This window comes from Anguilla anguilla, chromosome 8 (assembly GCF_013347855.1).
Source record: "Anguilla anguilla isolate fAngAng1 chromosome 8, fAngAng1.pri, whole genome shotgun sequence".
Classification (NCBI taxonomy): Eukaryota; Metazoa; Chordata; class Actinopteri; order Anguilliformes; family Anguillidae; genus Anguilla; species Anguilla anguilla.
The window spans coordinates 4,476,239-4,495,378 of record NC_049208.1 but is presented as its reverse complement, the minus strand read 5'-3'; the positions used below and the strand labels follow the sequence as shown (position 1 = coordinate 4,495,378).

The 19,140-nt window shown below is 48.4% G+C and overlaps 1 protein-coding gene across 1 annotated transcript in view; it reads left to right on the top strand.

The window, feature by feature from the left end:
* The window catches only part of mmp14b (matrix metallopeptidase 14b (membrane-inserted)), a 17,928-nt gene extending 10,455 nt beyond the window's left edge, over positions 1-7,473 (top strand). Inside the window, exons 3-11 of the mRNA XM_035430377.1 lie at positions 1,444-1,566; positions 2,062-2,369; positions 3,865-4,026; positions 4,936-5,108; positions 5,384-5,522; positions 5,929-6,079; positions 6,617-6,732; positions 6,892-7,071; positions 7,222-7,473. Of these exons, the coding sequence (XP_035286268.1) occupies positions 1,444-1,566; positions 2,062-2,369; positions 3,865-4,026; positions 4,936-5,108; positions 5,384-5,522; positions 5,929-6,079; positions 6,617-6,732; positions 6,892-7,071; positions 7,222-7,445 (1,576 nt within the window). The 3' untranslated portion in view covers positions 7,446-7,473. The remainder of the gene's footprint in view (positions 1-1,443; positions 1,567-2,061; positions 2,370-3,864; positions 4,027-4,935; positions 5,109-5,383; positions 5,523-5,928; positions 6,080-6,616; positions 6,733-6,891; positions 7,072-7,221) is intronic.
* The last annotated feature ends 11,667 nt before the right edge of the window (positions 7,474-19,140 follow it).

Below are 19,140 nucleotides of genomic sequence, written 5' to 3'. Positions count from 1 at the left end.
AGTACTATACCACTAAATATCACAATAATACAGTACTATAGCACCACAATAATACAGTACTATAGTACCACAATAATACAGTACTATAGTACCACAATAATACAGTACTATAGCACCACAATAATACAGTACTATAACACTAAATATCACAATAATACAGTACTATAACACTAAATATCACAATAATACAGTACTATAGCACCACAATAATACAGTACTATAGCACTAAATATCACAATAATACAGTACTATAGCACCACAATAATACAGTACTATAGCATTAAATATCACAATAATACAGTACTATAGCATTAAATATCACAATAATACAGTACTATAGCACCACAATAATACAGTACTATAGCACTAAATATCACAATAATACAGTACTATAGCACCACAATAATACAGTACTATAGCATTAAATATCACAATAATACAGTACTATAGTACCACAATAATACAGTACTATAGCACTAAATATCACAATAATACAGTACTATAGCACTAAATATCACAATAATACAGTACTATACCACCACAATAATACAGTACTATAGCACTAAATATCACAATAATACAGTAGTATAGCACCACAATAATACAGTACTATAGTACCACAATAGCACAATCATACTGTACTATAGTACCTTTGTACATCAATAATACATAACTATAGCACCACAATAATACAGTACTATAGTACCACAATAGCACAATCATACTGTACTATAGTACCTTTGTACATCAATAATACAGAACTATAGCACCACAATACTTCAATAATGTAGTACTATGGCACCACAATACCTCAACCTCAATAATACAGTACTAGAGCACCACAGTAGCACAATAATACAGTATTATGGCACTAAATATCACAATAATACAGTACTATAGTACCACGGTAGCACAATAATGCAGTACTATAGTACCACAATACCACAATAATGCAGCACTATAGCACCACAATAATGCAATACTATAGCACCACAATACCACAATAATACAGTACTATAGTACCACAATAGCACAATAATACTGTACTATAGTACCTTTGTACATCAATAATACAGAACTATAGCACTACAATACCACAATAATACAGTACTATAGCACCACAATACCACAATAATACACAGAGGTGTTTCCCTCAACAAGCACCACAATACTGCAATAATACAGTACTACAGCATTGCAATATTATAGTATCACAGTACAGTAACAACAATACTACAGTTCCACAATAATACAGGAATGTAACACTGGTACTATAATACTGCAATATTGAACATTTTAACGCTAGTGTAACAATGAATAATTTTGGAAGAAAATCGTTCCAAATCCAGCTCTTCAAAAAAACTAATGACCCGATATTTTTCCCTGTCTGCCGTTGCCTGCTTTGCGTTTTACCCTCTGTGACGGACGGGTTGTGGTTGTCAGGGCGATGCAGAGGCCGCGATGCGGCGTTCCGGACAAGTTTGGGGCGGAGCTGAAGAGCAACCTGCGGAGGAAACGCTACGCCATCCAGGGGCTGAAGTGGGACAAAACGGAGATCACTTTCTGGTGAGCGAACTCCGAGTGAACTCCCCAGTAAACTCTGGGTAAACTCTAGAGTAGGGTCAGAGTAAAAGCCAAGTGGAAAGTAAGTACTGTAAGTACTGTGCGTTGAGTATCAGTCCGTGTGTGAAGTTCGAGCTGCGAGTAAAGTTGGTTTGGTGTTTAAACTGTTATGGGGTGAAACTGCGTTAACTATGCTGGGATGACTTCACAAAACAAATAAACAATGCATGGAGTTAAAGCTGTGTGAGCAAAACAGTCAGTTATCGCTCTCGTATGCAAAACTACACCCCTGAACTCTCTCTAGTATACAGAACAACACCCCTGAATTCCCTCTTCCAGTATACAGAACTGTATGCCTAATCTCTCCCTCTCTCTCTCTCTCTCTCTAGTATACAGAACTACACCCCTGAATTCCCTCTTCCAGTATACAGAACTGCATGCCTAATCTCTCCCTCTCTCTCTCTCCCCCTCTCCCCCCTCTCTCTCTCTCTCTCCCAGTATACAGAACTACACCCCCAAGGTGGGGGAGTACGAGACGTACCAGGCCATCCGCCAGGCCTTTAAGGTGTGGGAGGGCGTGACCCCCCTGCGTTTCCGCGAGATCCCCTACTACCTGATCCGGGACAAGGTGGAGAGCTTCGCCGACATCATGCTCTTCTTCGGCGAGGGTTTCCACGGCGACAGCAGCCCCTTCGACGGGGAGGGGGGCTTCCTGGCGCACGCGTACTTCCCCGGCCAAGGCTTAGGGGGCGACACTCACTTCGACGCCGCAGAGCCCTGGACCGTTGGGAATTCGGACTTGAGTGGTGAGAGAGAGGGAGGGGGGAGGATGGGTGAGAGGGAGAGGGGGGAGACGGGGGGGGGGAGGGAGGGAAGGATAAACTGGTGTTTCATGGTTGAGAAGGTGACAGGACATAGTGGAAGAGGGACGAGGTGGAGAGAGGGAACAGGTCAAAGAGAGGGGAAGAGGTGAAGAGCGAGGGATTGGAAATTAAAATGAGACAGTAGAGAAATAAAGAGGACAGCAGGACTGAGGAAGGGCGTTGAATGCTTTGGGGACATAGATTCTAAAACCAGCAGATAAGACTCTGCTGTCTTGTTTTGAGTCAGTTTCGGTGAAATGATCGTACGTGAAACTGTGAGGGTGAGAAAGAGAGACAGACGGAGGGAAAAAAAGAGAGTGGGAGAGATTGAGGGGGAGAGGTGAGGCAGGCTTAAACTTGTGTGTGTGTGCGAAGTGTTTTACTGCAATTATATCCCCCCCCGGGATATGCATTTAACCTGAATCAGAATCTCAGGGTGTGTCTTTTCTTTGACTGTGCACGTTCTAGTATACACACAGTGTGCGTGCGTGTGTGTATGTGCGTGCGTGCGTGCGAGTGTTTGTGTGCGTGTGTGTACGTGCGTGCGTGCGTGCGTGCGAGTGTTTGTGTGCGTGCGTACGTGCGTGCGTGCGTGTGTGTATGTGCATGCGAGTGTTTGTGTGCGCGTGGGAGAGCGCTTTGTTTCTGAAGCCTCAGGAACGAGATCGAGCTTCGCCCGTGTGTCTGCTCTGCCTCGGCATGCCTGTGTCCCCCCCCCCCCCCCCCCCGACGACAGCGCGTAAACAGGAAAGTGAAAATGGCAGGACACTCTGAGGTGTGTGTGTGTGTGTGTGTGTGTGTGTTTTTAGGGGACCAAACTCTCACACAACCCCCCCTCAGATTGTAGGGCATGCTCATGGTAGCCCCACCAGATTATGGGTTATGGAAGACTGTACTGACACGCACAGGTTCGAGGTTGGCTGGCCCAGGAGAATCTAGCGTAAATCCAGATCTTTTTTCTATCGTCTCCACTCCTCCACTCCTTTCTCTCTTTGGCCGTCACACTCTTCTTCTCTGAATTTCTACTTCCTCTTACTTCATCCCTCCTTTCAATGTCACTTAGCTCGATTTTTTCACTAGTCCCTCCAGATTCCCCGACAGAAGGTTTTCTGGGTTGTGTTGTTAAAGCCGTTGGTCCTACTGTGTGATTCATGACACCTCTTTTTATCGGTAAGGAGACGCTCCTGGTCATGTCAGTGATATGTTCCCGTTCTGTCAGTAGCAGTGTGTTTGCATTGTGTCGCCCAGAGTTGAACGACGTTAAACGATGTTCATATGGACGATGTTCACATTTGGGATTGTCAGTCACAGCTCGCTCTTTTTTTTTTTCTCCTGTCGTTAGACAAGGGTATTTCCGATAAAAGTTACCTTGACATTGCGCCAGTGTAGATTAGCGTCGACGCTATCGCGTAGTAACAGCGCGTTTCTGTCGCTGCAGGCAACGACGTGTTCCTGGTGGCCGTTCACGAACTGGGCCACGCCCTGGGCCTGGAACATTCGAACGACCCCTCCGCCATCATGGCTCCGTTCTACCAGTGGATGGACACGGAGAACTTCGTCCTGCCCGCGGACGACCGGCAGGGCATCCAGCAGATTTACGGTGAGGAACGCTCGGACGGCGCTCGCGTAAAACGTTGCCGCGGAAACAGAACTCCCACGCCACGGACGGGGGACGCCGTCGTCCCGCCTTAACTCAACGCAACGCTCTGCGTGTCGCCTCGACTCTGAGGGACTGTCGGGAATTCAGTGACTTCGTTTTCATCAAGTTAGAGCTGGATGACACACACACGCACACACACACACACACTGACACACACACACACGCACACACACACACACACTGACACACACACACACGCATATACACACACACACACACACGCACGCACACACACACACACACACGCATATACACACACACACACACACACACACGCACACACACACACGCATATACACACACACACACACACACACGCACACACACACACACACACATATACACACATGCACACACGCACATATACACATACAGAGACGCACACACACCCACACACTGAAACGCACACACACACACCCACACACTGACACACACACACACACACACACGCATATACACACACACACACACACACCCACACACTGACACACACACACACACACACACACAAACAGACCCATACACACACACACACATCATCATCATCATAATAATAATGTTAAGTTCCCTCATGGCTGGGTTCAGTATTTTGCAGCTGCCATGTTGCTCGCCATGGAAACCGGTCTCAGTGACAATGAGGGGCGCATTTACACGGGATGGGCGGACGCGACACGCCCGCCTTTCATCCCCGGGCTGCTGCTCAGACCGCCTCTTTGTCTCTTTACAAGAGCAGGATCCTGCAGATCGGGTGACAGAGACGCACGCAAAGGTGTGTCTTCCTCTTTCACCGGCGGCCATGTTTAACGCTGACTCCTCCCCCCGCCTCCCCCCCCCCCACCCCCCCACTAGGGTCAGGGTCCGGGCACCCCCAGCCACCCCCCCGCGTGACCCCAGACCCTCGTGACAACCCCCAACCCACGGACCCCCCCTATAGGCCCGAGGGTCCCCCCTATGGCCCGGACGTCTGTGAGGGCCACTTCGACACCATCGCCATCTTCAGGGGAGAGATGTTCGTTTTCAAGGTACGCTGTGAGTGTGTGTGTCCTGTCTTAGCGCTGTGTGTGTGGTGTGTGAGTGTGTGTGTGTATGTGTGTGGGTGTGTGTGGTGTGTCTTTGTGGTGTGTAAATTATTTTATAACTGCCGGGTCAAATGCGTGTGTATGTGTGTGCATGTGTGCATGTTTGTGTTTAAGTACCTGTTTTTGGTGTGTTGGTGTTTATGAGTATGTGTATTGTGTAGTAACTGTGTGTGTGTGTGTGTGTGTGCGCGTGTGTGTGCGTCTGGTCTCTCCTGCAGGATAAGTGGTTCTGGCGAGTGCGTAATAGGCGCGTTTTGGACGGCTACCCCATGCCCATTGGACATTTCTGGAGGGGCCTTCCTTCTTCCATCAACGCTGCCTACGAGAGGGATGATGGGAAATTTGTTTTCTTCAAGGGTATATCCTCACCTCTCACCTCTGCCTCTGCTTCTACTACCTCTCTGCATCTATTACCCCTCTGTCTCTATTATCCCTGTGTCTCTATTACCCCTCTGCCTCTATTGCCCCTCTGCCTCTATTACCCCTCTGTCTCTATTATCCCTGTGTCTCTATTACCCCTCTGCCTCTATTGCCCCTCTGCCTCTATTACCCCTCTGCCTCTGTTGCCCCTCTGCCTCTATTGCCCCTCTGCCTCTATTACCCCTCAGTCTCTACTGTCTCTCACCCTTCAGTCCATCTGTTAGTTTTGTTTTTGTAGCCTAATTTCTGTGTGGCTGAGGGTCTGTAAGTTAGCACTGGGTTTGTCTGTGTGTGGACAGACACAGGGAGTAAAGCCAGCTGATCTCTGCCCCTTCCCCTGCAGGAGACAGGCATTGGGTGTTCACTGAGTCGATCCTGGAGCAGGGGTACCCCAAACCGCTGCGGGACCTGGGCAGTGGGCTCCCCAAAGACCGGCTGGATGCGGCTCTCCTCTACACCCCCACTGGCATGACCTACTTCTTCAGAGGGAACAAGTCAGTGTTTTTTGACCCTCTGTCTGTGACACCCTCTGTAACTGTCACTGTGACTCCCAGTCTGGCTGTCAAATCTGTCTGTTGCTCTGTCACTTTGTCTGTGACTCTGGCTGTCCCTACATGTCTCTGTATGTGTCTCTGTATGTGACTCTGTTTGTGACTGTATGTGACTCTGTATGTGACTCTGTTTGTGACTGTATGTGACTCTGTATGTGACTCTGTATGTGACTGTATTTGACTCTGTTTGTGACTGTATGTGACTCTGTTTGTGACTGTATGTGACTCTGTACGTGACTGTATGTGACTCTGTACGTGACTGTATGTGACTCTGTACGTGACTGTATGTGACTCTGTATGTGACTGTATGTGACTCTGTATGTGACTCTGTCTGTGACTGTATCTGACTCTGTCTGTGACTGTATCTGACTCGGTCTGTGACTCTACCTGTGACTGTGCGTGACTCTGGCTGTGGCTCTGCATGTGGTATATATGCGGAATATGAATTTTAACACAGTTCTGGCTTTTTCTGTCTCTCAGATATTACAGATTTAATGAGAAAACTCAGTCTGTGGACCCAGAGTACCCCAAACCCGTCAGTGTTTGGCAGGGTGTACCGGAGAACCTAAAAGCTGCATTCATGAGCAAGGATGGAGGTACTGTGTGTGTTTCTGTTTCACTGATCAATAACATCTTTCTAGCATGTGACCTTTGACCTCCCGCAGTGCGCACCAATGCCTGTGACCCCACCCCCCTCCCCCACCCCGTGGCTTGGTCATTTGATTTTAAACCCCCCCCCCCCTCCCCCCTTGCAGGACACACCTACTTCTACAAGGCCAATAAGTACTGGAAGTTCAACAACCAGCAGCTTCGGGTGGAGCCCGGCTACCCCAAATCCGCGCTGCGCGATTGGATGAGCTGCCCGAACGAGGACTCCAAGACCGGAGGAGGGGACGGAGACGGGGGCAGAGGCGGAGGTGGAGATGGGGGCAGAGGCGGAGGCGGAGATGGGGGCAGAGGCGGAGGCGGAGATGGGGGCAGAGGCGGAGGCGGAGATGGGGGCAGAGGCGGAGGCGGAGATGGGGGCAGAGGCGGAGGTGGAGATGGGGGCAGAGGCGGAGGTGGAGATGGGGGCAGAGGCGGAGGTGGAGACGACGGCAGGAGGAAAGAGGAAGAGACGGAGGTGATCATTATCGAGGTGGAGGAGGAGGGCGGGGCCGGGGGTGGCGCCGGGGCGGCGGCCGTGGCGGTGCCCCTCATGCTGCTGGTGTGCGTGATCTGTGCCCTGGCGGCCGTCCTGTTCTTCCGCAGGTACGGCACGCCCAGACGCCTGCTCTACTGCCAGAGGTCCCTGCTCGACAAGGTGTAGAGAGAGAGAGAGAGAGAGAGGAAGAGAGGGGGAGGGGGAGAGGGAAGGAGACAGAGAGGGGGAGGGGGAGAGAGAGAGAAAGAGGAAGAGAGGCGGAGGGGGAGAGGGAGGAAGACAGAGGGGGAGGGGGAGAGAGAGGGAGGGGGAGAGAGAGAGAGAGGAAGAGAGGGGGAGGGGGAGAGGGAAGGAGACAGAGAGGGGGAGGGGGAGAGAGAGAGAAAGAGGAAGAGAGGCGGAGGGGGAGAGGGAGGAAGACAGAGGGGGAGGGGGAGAGAGAGGGAGGGGGAGAGAGAGGGACAGATGGGGAGGAGGAGAGAGACAGGGAGGGGGAGAGAGAGAGGGAGGGAGGGGGAGCAAGAGAAAAGGAGAAAGAAAACAACGGGAAGGGGGTAAAGGAGGGGAAAAACTGAAAAAAAGGACAAAGAGGGAGGGAGAGAGAAAGGAGGAGAGGATAAAAGGAGAAAGAGACGAAAGAGGGAAAAGGACTGTTTGTCTTTTTCTTTCTCTCTTTCATAAGACCAAATCAAAACCACACACAAGGTACTCAATGAAAAAGTGTGATATATGTGAAATATGCGGAAGAATCTAAAACACTGCAGATTTTCTGTAATTTCTACTCTATACTCTACAATAAATGCATATAATTGCATATCTGTAAGTGCCATTGATTTGTCATTTTTGAACACATATATATATATATATATATATATATATGGTATCTTTTTACACACATCAGAAAAGTACATTCCTGTTCCACAATGTCGCCTTTTTGTCTTTTTTAAACATGGACAGATAGACAGATAGACTGAGATACAGACTCTCGTTCCTTTTTGTTTTGCACTCCCCTTCTCTCTCTCTTTCTCTCCGCCCTCTCCCCCTCCACCCATTTGACGATGCCAGCTGAATTGCTGATTCTTTAGAATTTTTTAAGTGTGTCTTTTCATGTTTTATTTTTGCTGTTTTAACCCTTTGAAGAGTACGTTTTTTTGGAATGCCCCCTCACCCCCCCAACCCAGTGTTCTAGAACTCCACGGTTCTACCAGTATATTACCAGCAGTGGTTGCTCCATCAGCATTAGAATGTTCCGTTAACATTCCAATCGCATTTTTGTGATCGTACCTCTGTACAACCAGAGCTAAACGCAACCACAAAACCAATTTTTTTTAAAGCGGATCCAGGGTCAGTCCTTGTAATGCTGATCCCTACTTCAGCCAACGGGGGGAAATGACTGACACTGATCTGGGGTCAGCCATTGGGGCCTCCTGAACAGGGTGCGGGGGACTGTGGGTGGCAGCAGGCAGGAACAGGGTTTAAGGAAAGCAAAGTGTGGCCTTAGGGCAGGGATCTTAGTCTCCATGCCTGGAGGGCTGCGGTGTCTCCTGGGTTTTGGGGGTGTTTCAGAACTCAGAACTTTAAGTGCTTCATTTAAGCCTTTGATTGGCTAAAGAGCCCCACCCCACACACCTTGTGACCAAGGCACTGTCTGGCTAATGTTGGCTGCTGAATGAAGGGAAACCACAAAAGCACTGCAGACGCTGCGGCCCTCCAGGACTGGAGTTAAACCTGCAGATACTGTGGCCCTCCAGGACTGGAGTTAAACCTGCAGACGCTGCGGCCCTCCAGGACTGGAGTTAAACCCGCAGACACTGGGGACCTCCAGGACTGGAGTTAAACCTGCAGACACTGGGGACCTCCAGGACTGGAGTTAAACCTGCAGACACTGCGGCCCTCCAGGACTGGAGTTAAACCCGCAGGCACTGTGGCCCTCCAGGACTGGAGTTAAACCTGCAGACGCTGCGGCCCTCCAGGACTGGAGTTAACCCGCAGACACTGCGGCCCTCTAGGACTGGAGTTGGTTAACCCCACGTCACAAACTTGCACTCACACTCGAAAACACACAGTCTCTCTCAAACCAAACCAAAAAAACCAAACACAGGACCCAGAATTTTAACCACAGTCCTCAACAGCTGCATCTTATCCCTCTCAGAGAAAGAAAGTGAGAGAGAGAGAGAGAGCGAGAGAGAGAGAGAGAGAGCGAGAGGTAGAGAGAGAGTCACCATTTTTCTGCCCTGTCCCCCCCCCCCTTCACCAGAATGTCTCTGGCTTTGCCCCTTACCCCCTACTTTGAGTGGAGTTTTTGATCAGACTCCCCCCTCCAGAAGTAGTTATATCACATGGTTATTGTCTTCCATCTTACTGTGTTCTGTTTGTGATTGTTGTTATGATTATTGTTATGACTATTGTTATTATTATTATTATTGTTATTGTTATTGCAGTTGTTGTTCTCTGAATCCATGTTTTTTCTGTACACTGTCATTACGTGACCTGCTGGACAGGAATTTACATGACAATAATAAAAAAAAGGCTGTGGGCGGGGCTACATGTGGGGGTGGGCGGGGCTACTGGTGGGCTGGAGCAGTTGGGCTACTTGAACCCTTGTATTTTCCCAGCTCTTGATATATGAAATTATATGAATGGATATTTGTGTTGTTTTTGTGCTGTTGTGTACTGTACTCTTTACTTAATTTGGGAATAATTAGTAATAACAATGATGATAATAATAATTATTATATTAATAATGATGATGATGTTGATTATCAGATTAGGGAATGAGATCTTGCCTGCCTTTTTACACATTTTTATACTTACCAAAAAAAAAGTTAAATAAAATGTTTTTAAAAATTGTAACATGTCTTCCTCTGTGGTTTATGGCTAAGATGGCTGGCTAACCAAAAAACACACACTGCACTGTTATGTGCTCTCAGTGTCACACACACACACATACACACACACACACACACACACACACATACACACACACACACACACACACCCAAACACACACACACACACACACACACATACACACATGCATGCACACACACATGCACACACAGGTGCGCACACGCACACACACGCGCACACACACGCATACGCACACACGTACACACACACACACATACGTACACACACACACACATGCATTTGCACACTCAGGCGCGCACACACATGCACACACAGGTGCACACATGCACACACGCGTGCACACACACAGGCATACGCACACACACGTACACACACACACACATACGCACACACACGTACACACACACACATTTGCACACTCAGGCGCGCACACAGAAAAAAACCCTCAGAGCACAGGGCAGTTGGGTTAGGGTTAGGGTTAGGGTTAGGGTTGCAGTTGCTCTAAGCAGCACCCAATCAGCCACAGATACCTGACCTGAGGACACCTGGGCTGCATGTGTGAGGTAATCCACACCTGAGGACACCTGGGCTGCACATGTGAGGTAATCCACACCTGAGGACACCTGGACACCAGGGAGAAAGAGAACGGGGGGGAAGGTGATCGAAGAGAAAAGAAAACAGCGCGCGCGAGGGTTGGGGGAGAGGGGGGGGGGGCTGTTTTGGATGGAGAAATGGAATCACGAGACACGGCGGGGGAGGGGGGAGGGGGGGAGGGGGGCGAGTCACATTTGGAGGCCAGAAATTCAGCCGAATTCCATGAACAACATCTGGAATTCTGAAAGTATCTGCGCTACCAGCTTGTGTCTGTGCGAGTAAGTAGAAGCCTATGGCTGTGTGTGTGTGTGTGTGCCTGTAAGTCTGTGTGTAAATGTGTGTGTGTGTGTATGTGTGTATCTGCCTGTCTGTCTGTGTCGGGTATGTGTGCGTGCGCAGGTGTGCGTGCCTGCGTGTAAGCGTGTGTGTATTTGGGTGCGTGTGCACATTCGCACGCATGTGAGGACTTGCGTTGGGGGGTTTTTTGGTCTTTCCCGTCAGTGCATGTGTTGCGTTGCGTTGCGTTGCGTTGCGCTGTGATGCCGAAAACTCCCTCGCATCTCTCAGCTGATTTCGCCTCCTGGAAAAAAAAACAAAAAAAAACAGCTCAGCATTCTTCTCTGACCCCCCCCCCCCCCATTCCTCTCCCGTCTTTGTAATGAGAGCTCTTGTTTCCTCACGGCAAAATGACTCATTTCTTAACATTCAACCGAAAACACTCCTAAGCTCGCCACAAACCTCTCCTCTCTGCTCGTCCAATCCCTCTCTCTATCCCTCTCTCTCCCTCCCTCTCCGCTCCCCTCTCCCCGCTCCCCTCTCCGCTCCCCTCTCCCCGCTTAACCTAATTTCTGACGGTATATTCCATCCACGTTGCAGTTCTGCGGCGCTGCGCCTCCTCGCTCGGGGTGATGTGATGGAAAGACTGTCCGTCTGGCTGCTGTTCAGTCTCCTCTCTCTCCACACCACCAAATTGTGCACCGTCCATACGGCCAACGTATCTCCTTTATCAGCGCGGCTGAATATCTACTCATCCATACGGTGAAATATATCCACTTATCCATATGGTGAAATATATCCACTTTATCCATATGGTGAAATATATCCACTTATCCATATGGTGAAATATACCCACTTTATCTATGTGGTGAAATATATCCACTTTATCTATATGGTAACCCCCCCTGTATCTGGACCCATAATCATCCCCTACATCTGATTGGCTACACAGTTCCATACATTCCCTACTCTGATTCCACAGGTCATGGCTGCAAAAGGGAATCGAGTTCTCGGCTGACCCACCCGGTTAAGCAAAGGTATAAATATTTAATCATGTGGCGCCACTCTCTATAAAGCTCCTCAAATCTGTTTTTTCAATTTACCATCCCAAGCCCCCTTCTACATTCCATACTTCTTTTCGGTTCGCATTATTGGTGCGCCAAAAAATAAATCAGTGTTGTATAAGCTACTACAAATCAGAAGCAGCCAGAGTAACATCATATAAATGCAATAAAAAAACTTTCCATTATCCTTCTTGATATCATTGCCCCCCCCCCCCCCCCCCACACACATGCGCACACACTTGTCCACACACACACACACACACATGCGCACACACTTGTCCACATACACACACACACACACACACATGCATATGCACACTGCAGGGGTCTTCCTCGTTCTTATTTTGAAAAGTCATGTGAGAATGTTAAAAACAAAAACAGCCTGTCTGTGGAATTCCGCCCAGAACATTCTCTGGCACAGCCAGAAAGGAAAACAACTGATGCTTCGATACAGGATAATTACTGACACATTGAAACAGCATAATTACTGACACACCGAAACAAGAAGATCCCTTACACACACTGAAATGGAATAATCACCAACACACTTACACAGGATATTCACTGACACACCGAAACAGGAAAATCACAGGCACACTGAAATGGGATATTCACTGACACTCTGAAACATGATAATTGCTGACACACCTAAACAGGATAATTACTGACACTCCGAAAAAGGATAATCACTGACACATTGAAATGAGATGATCCCTAACACACTGAAACGGTATAATCAGCAACACACTAAAACTGAATAATTACTGACACACCGAAATGTGATAATTACTGACACACACAGGAGGCAGAATCACTGACATGGTCAGAGGTGAAACGGAAAAGCAACGTAAGCTTTACTGTGTTTACACACCGAAGGGAAAAAACAGAGAATAGAATGCGTGCCAGCGAATATGAGATTATGTAGGTTACACATGGCTTCAATTACAAGCAGCTGGCCAACACACTTCCTGCCAAATATTCCAAGAGTCCAGATCATCATTTATTCTGCCTAAACAAAACATACAAATGTGTGCTCACTCACACACGCGCACACACCTACACAGACACACACCTACATAAACACACACAGATGCACACACACACACACACACACACACACACACTTCAGCGTCAGTGCAGCATATATCACCAGGACATTTATATAGAGAGATGGAGACAGGGAGAGAAAGAGGGCAAGAGAGAGGGAGAGAGGGAAGGGACGAGAGGGAGGGAGGGGGAAAGAGTGACAGTGGGGGGAAAGCATTAAAGAAATTGAGGGAGATGGAAAGAAGGAAGAGCGAAAGAGGAGATGGAGAGAGGGAAGAGGGAGAGAAAGAGGAGGAGACGGACAGAGAATGAAAGGGAGCGATAAAACACGCAATAGGCCTTGCTCTATTTCCCTCCGTTTCTTTACCATTCATATCCCAAATCCGCAGGCCTGGAAAAACACAGACGGAAAAACCCACTGCCATTAACTGTGTGTGTGTGTGTGTGTGTGTGTGTGTGTGTGTGTGTGTGTGTGTGTGCGTGTGAGTGACTGTGGGTTGCTGTGGGTTTGTGTGTGTGAGTGAGTGTGTCTGTGTGTGAATGTGAATGAGTGTGAGTGTGTGTGTGTGTGTGTGTGTGTGCATGTGTGTGAGTGTGTGTCTGTGTGAGTGTGAGTGTGTGAGTGAGTGTGTCTGTGTGAATGTGAGTGAGTGAGTGAGTGAGTGAGCATGTGTGTGTGTGTGTGTGAATGTGAGTGAGTGAGTGAGTGAGTGAGTATGTGTGTGTGTGTGTGTGTGTGTGTGTGTGTGTGTGTGTTAATTTCTCTACTTTCATATTCCAGGCCTCCCAGTCAGCTGTTTGGTTTTTTTCTGATATTTGGAATTCTGACGCTGACTCTCTCTCTCTCTCTCTCTCTCTCTCTCTCTCTCTCTCTCTCTCACACACACACACACACACAAGCTAGATTTACAAAAGATTATATAATTATTGTTATAAAACCACTAACTGCTGAAACATCGGGACGCTACTGCTCCACTGCCAGCGTGTGCCTGTATGCACATATCCGTGCGTGTGTGTGTGTGTGTGTGTGTGTGTGCGTGTGTGTGTGTGTGCGTGTGGCAGGGATTGTGTATATAGTGCAGATGGTGAGAAGTGGACTGAATCGTCCCTTTCGGCCTCTGGCGTGGTTCCCCAGACCAGACAGGAAAGCAGCTTCCTGGCAGGAGTCTGCTGAATCAGGCCCCCTCTACCCAGGCCCTGCCCTGCCCAGCCTCCCTCACCCTGACCCAGTCACAGCTGCCAGGAAACCCCCAGGCCCCAATCTGGGCCTGTTGCGAAAAACCGGCAAAAACCTTCAAACCACAAAAGAGGGGGAGGGGGGACGGGACATAACCCTTCCCTCTACTACCTCCATATGTTTCCTTGTCTTTCTCGTTTCCTGGTCTCTCTCTTCCTCTTTTCCATCCCTCTTTCCCTGTCAGAGGCCTGCATTAGCACCTCCTCCCCCCGTCTCTCTCTCTATCCCTGCCTGGACTCCTGCATAGTAAGCAACATCTGGTTCTCATATCAAAATGCAAAACAACAAGTGGATCACGAGAAATAGGGGAGAGGGAGAGAGATAGAGAGAGAGAGAACGAGCGGAGAGAGATACAGAGAGAGAGAGAGAGCAAAGAAAGAGGGAGAGCAAAGATAAGGAGAGTGAGAGCAGAGATTCAGAGAGAGAGAGAGAGAGGAGAGAAGAAAGAGGGAGAGCAAAGAGAGAGGGGGAGAGCAGGAGGAGGAAGAGCAGAGAGACAGAGAGAGAAAAAGAAAGAGCGTGAGAGACAGACAGACAGACAGTCTACATGTGAAACATTCCTTGAAAGAGGAGCCAGGGTGAGTGTTTGTGGCGTGTCTCGGAGGCTGGGGACGAAGTGCTATGCGGTTTCAGTGCTGAAACCCAGACTGTGTTTTAACTGCCCTGTCATCAAACTGCACTCCCACTGCAGCCTCAGCCCCCATCCCCAACCCCAGACCCCCCCAACCCCAACACCCCAACACCTAACCTCCCCAACCCCACCACCCAATGCCCCAACACCCAACCCCAAGATCCAACGCCCAAGGCCCACCCCCAACGCCCACCCCTTGCTCTGCTGTGGGTTTCCTGTTGAAGCTCCGCACTTCTGGGCTCCGTCACTGGAACCGTGGAAAAGCGCAGGGAGAAGAGCAGCGAGGCAGGATGCAGCCTGGTGAGACACAGGTGAGAAACAGGTGAGGCGCAGGTGAGGCGCGGGTGAGAAACAGGTGAGACTCAGGTGAGACGCACACGCGCTGTCTGACAGCCTCAAAACCATAGCGACACTAACAACCAGTCCACTGTCCCACAGTTTGAAAACAATAGCAACATTAACGACCACTGTGCATTCCAACAGTCTCAAAACCATAGCAACGTTGATGACCAGTGCACTGTCCCAAGGTTTCAACAGCGTTAACAAACAGCGCACTGTCCAACAGTCTCACAGCAACGTAAAGACCGATGTGCCGTCCAACTGTCTCAAAACCATAGCAACGTTAACGACCAGTGCGCTGTCTGACAGTCTCAAAAACACTAAAACACTACAACAACAAAGTAGCGTGTTGCCCAACAGGCGGCCTCCGAACCCCGTGACTGTCCTGCATGACGATAGCGGATCTCCAGAGAGCGCGTCCGGCCCGCTCTGCCAAGTGGCCCGGGGCCCGGCGGTGACATCATCGCAGCCACGTGCAGCAACATCAAAGAGCCGGTCTCCTAGGCAACCTGCTCACGTGAGCTCAGTCCGCGAGGTCACGGCACGGATCTCAAACACCAAAATGAGGAGAAAACAAAATACAAAATGGCTGTGGACAGACAGAAAACAAAAAGAAGCACGCTGTTCACTCAGTAAGTTTTTCTGTTAGTCAAATGCTAAGGATAAAACGTAAAAAAAAAAACAAAACAAAAACAAAAAACATGGGTGGGAACATTAAAAACTTTCTTTAAGCTTTCTTTAAGTTTTGGCCTCATGGGAAATGTGTGTGTGTGTGTGTGTGTGTGTGTGTGTGTTTTTTTTGTCTTTTCTACGACAGCTGCATGTGTGAAGCGGCTGTCTTTGTGTGAGGGCGAGAGAGCGGGTCGACCCAGTTCAACCTCAACGCCAAAAAAAAAAAAAAAAAAAGAAAGAGAAAGAAAAAAAAACTGCAGGTCAGCGACAGAGGAGGCGTAAAATTACAGAGCAGCTATTGCTGAGCTCGGCAGGGAGGAAGAGAGGAAGAGGGATAAATGTGGAAAAGAGAAAAAAAACATACGTGAACCCAAAAAAAAAAACAGAACTACGAGATATTAACACTGCGCTCAGTATGGATTTAATGGAGACACTGATTGACTGCACACTATAGTACATTAGCGCTGTGCTCAGTATGGATTTAATGGACACCCTGACTGACTGCACACTATAGTACATTTACACTGCAATGTGAGAGAGTTCAGACCGCATATTCACACTGACTGTACACGACACAACACTGTAGTACATTAACGCAACACTGTGAGTGGGTTAATGCAGTATATACATGCCGACTTATACACTATAGTAGATTAACACATCACTGTGAGAGTTAATACAGTGTATAGACATCGACCCATAAACTCCCAAAGTTACACACTCCAGAACAGTTCAACACATTAACCTGCTTTGTTATAATATGCATGGGTACACAAAAGGGCAGTGAAATGGCAGAGTTTAGTCACACAAAAGCCCTCTGCCTGCATATTCACTGTTCCAGAGGTCGAACTCCTGCTCTAGCATTATGTAAAATGGTGGCTGGGCAGTGGTGCCAATTAACAATGCAATACTGGCCCCTGGTGGCCGCCTAGTGTCATAGCCACTGGAAACATTCCGGGATTCATTCCATTTCAGATGGTTGCCATTGAGTAGGAAGGTATCCCAAGGTTCAGATTTCACTGCCACTGCACCAGATACCAAGGCCGTGTCCGAAGCAGCTTACATGCCTACTATTCAGTATGTAGAGACAGGCATCAGAAATGAGCATATGCTATAAATGCTGTGATACATTGCATTGGACATTGTTTGACAATGATCTACGTTTAAATGCATCTGTCCCTGTCAAATAAACATTAAACAAATAAATAATTTGAGTACACTGGATGAGAACGCTGTAAAGGAGACAAAATTTTCTCTAATTGTAGTGAACTTAAAATCCCCAGATGGTATACTTGTGACATACTTAGAGTGGGACGTCCTCTGACAATTCCGTAGCAATGTTGGAAAATAGCCCGGAAAATATTTTTTTGCATACTGCCCCACCGCGTACTGAAAAAACACACACTAAACGGTAAGCAGTTTTTTTTAGACGGTACGTATTTTTTTGAGGACACAGCAGTTACGAAGCTTTCGGGCCCAAGGGTACGACGTCCGTCCCTATTTCCGGTTCAGCCCAAGCAAGAGAGAAGCCTTCGAGGGACGGCTGAGCTCTCTGACATCACAGCCGCCATCGGTTCGGTTGACTGCAACCTCTCCCACAGCCGACAACTACTTATCGAGCTTTCACACTCTAAATCGGGGGTGCACAACAAGGGCCAATCCGTTTCAGGATTTTTGTGCGAACATTTGCCGACATTTATTTAATTAGCCCAATCATATCTTGATCTGACGCGTGTATGAGCACCAGCTACAGCCGCAGACTGCAAGTGTATCCTGGAAATTGTACTGTGCTCAAGTACAGGAGTGAAGCCGTGTAGTTTATAGAGCTGTAAGAAATGGCAATCGGTCGGAACAAAATCCCGCGCACAGATCGGCCCTCCAGGACCGGAGTTGCGCACCCCTGCTCTAAATGTATGGACATTTGCTTTTATCCGACATCGCGGAGAGGAAGGGCATTTCCATTCGACAGAAGGAAAGCCATTTGATAAAAACAAGAGCAGGAGGCCCAATGGCCTGGATGTCTGTCCCGTAAAAGCATATTTGCTTCAAGATTGTATCTGATTGGTAGCACTCTCGGTTGCATTGCAGACTGCTTAAGACAGGGGCTGCCCAAGCCTGTTCACAGGGGTTGGGCAGCCCCTGAAGCTGTTGAATGAGATGTGGCTTTGTAAGGGTTTGAGTGAAAGCCTACAGGACAGATCTCTATGAACAGGGTTGGGCAGCCCTGCTCTAGCTGTTGAATGAGCTGTATTTTGTTAGGGTTGGAGTGAAAACCTACAGGATCTCTGGGTAATGTGTTCCTCCCAGTAACAGCGAGAGTTCCAGCAGCGATTCCAAGGCACCTAAAGGTTTTCCAGGACCAACGGCCTGCACCTTCAAACATCAAAGCAGTTCTCCATGGTGGATGGCTGTGGGATTATGGGTAACGAAACTTCCGTTTGATCCTCCCTTGTGTGCTGTACTCTCCGAAGGACCTACTTCCTGTTCCCCTTTCAACCCTCAACGTCGTCTTCCTGTCACACACGTACCCTACGTCCACGGGGTCAAAATGGCACAGCCTCACCGGACCCCTGGGGATTCGTCAATGGATCGGTGAAGAACGGTTTTCCTAATTCACGGGGTGGAGTTTGTATTTCTTCAGTCTACGCCCCCTTGCTTTCACTACAGAACACAATTTCTTTGCTGCAATAGACGTGTTGGTGTGGTGCTCAACTTGGATCGCGACTTCTGTAAATCAAAAATTAAAAAGACTCTGAAGATATTTATACCCCGATGGTGTGCCGCTGTTAAAAAACAAGACCAGGTTGAAACCTACTATATGGCTGGACCTAACACACGTGATCCGACCGACCAATGGTGTGGCTTCACAACTCGGCCGACCAATGGTGTAACTTCATCACTCACTCAGTCGGTCACAGACATTCACATTTGTTGGGCTGATCCCGCTGTTGCGGTTACTTTAGAATGGGAGGGCCAATCAAATTTCATGCAGGAAAACAAAAAAATTGGGGGGTTTCCCACCAGTGTCAGTAATTATTGCCCCTTAAGATTACATTACATTACAGGCATTTAGCAGACGCTCTTATCCAGAGCGACTTACACAACTTTTTACATAGAATTTTACATCGG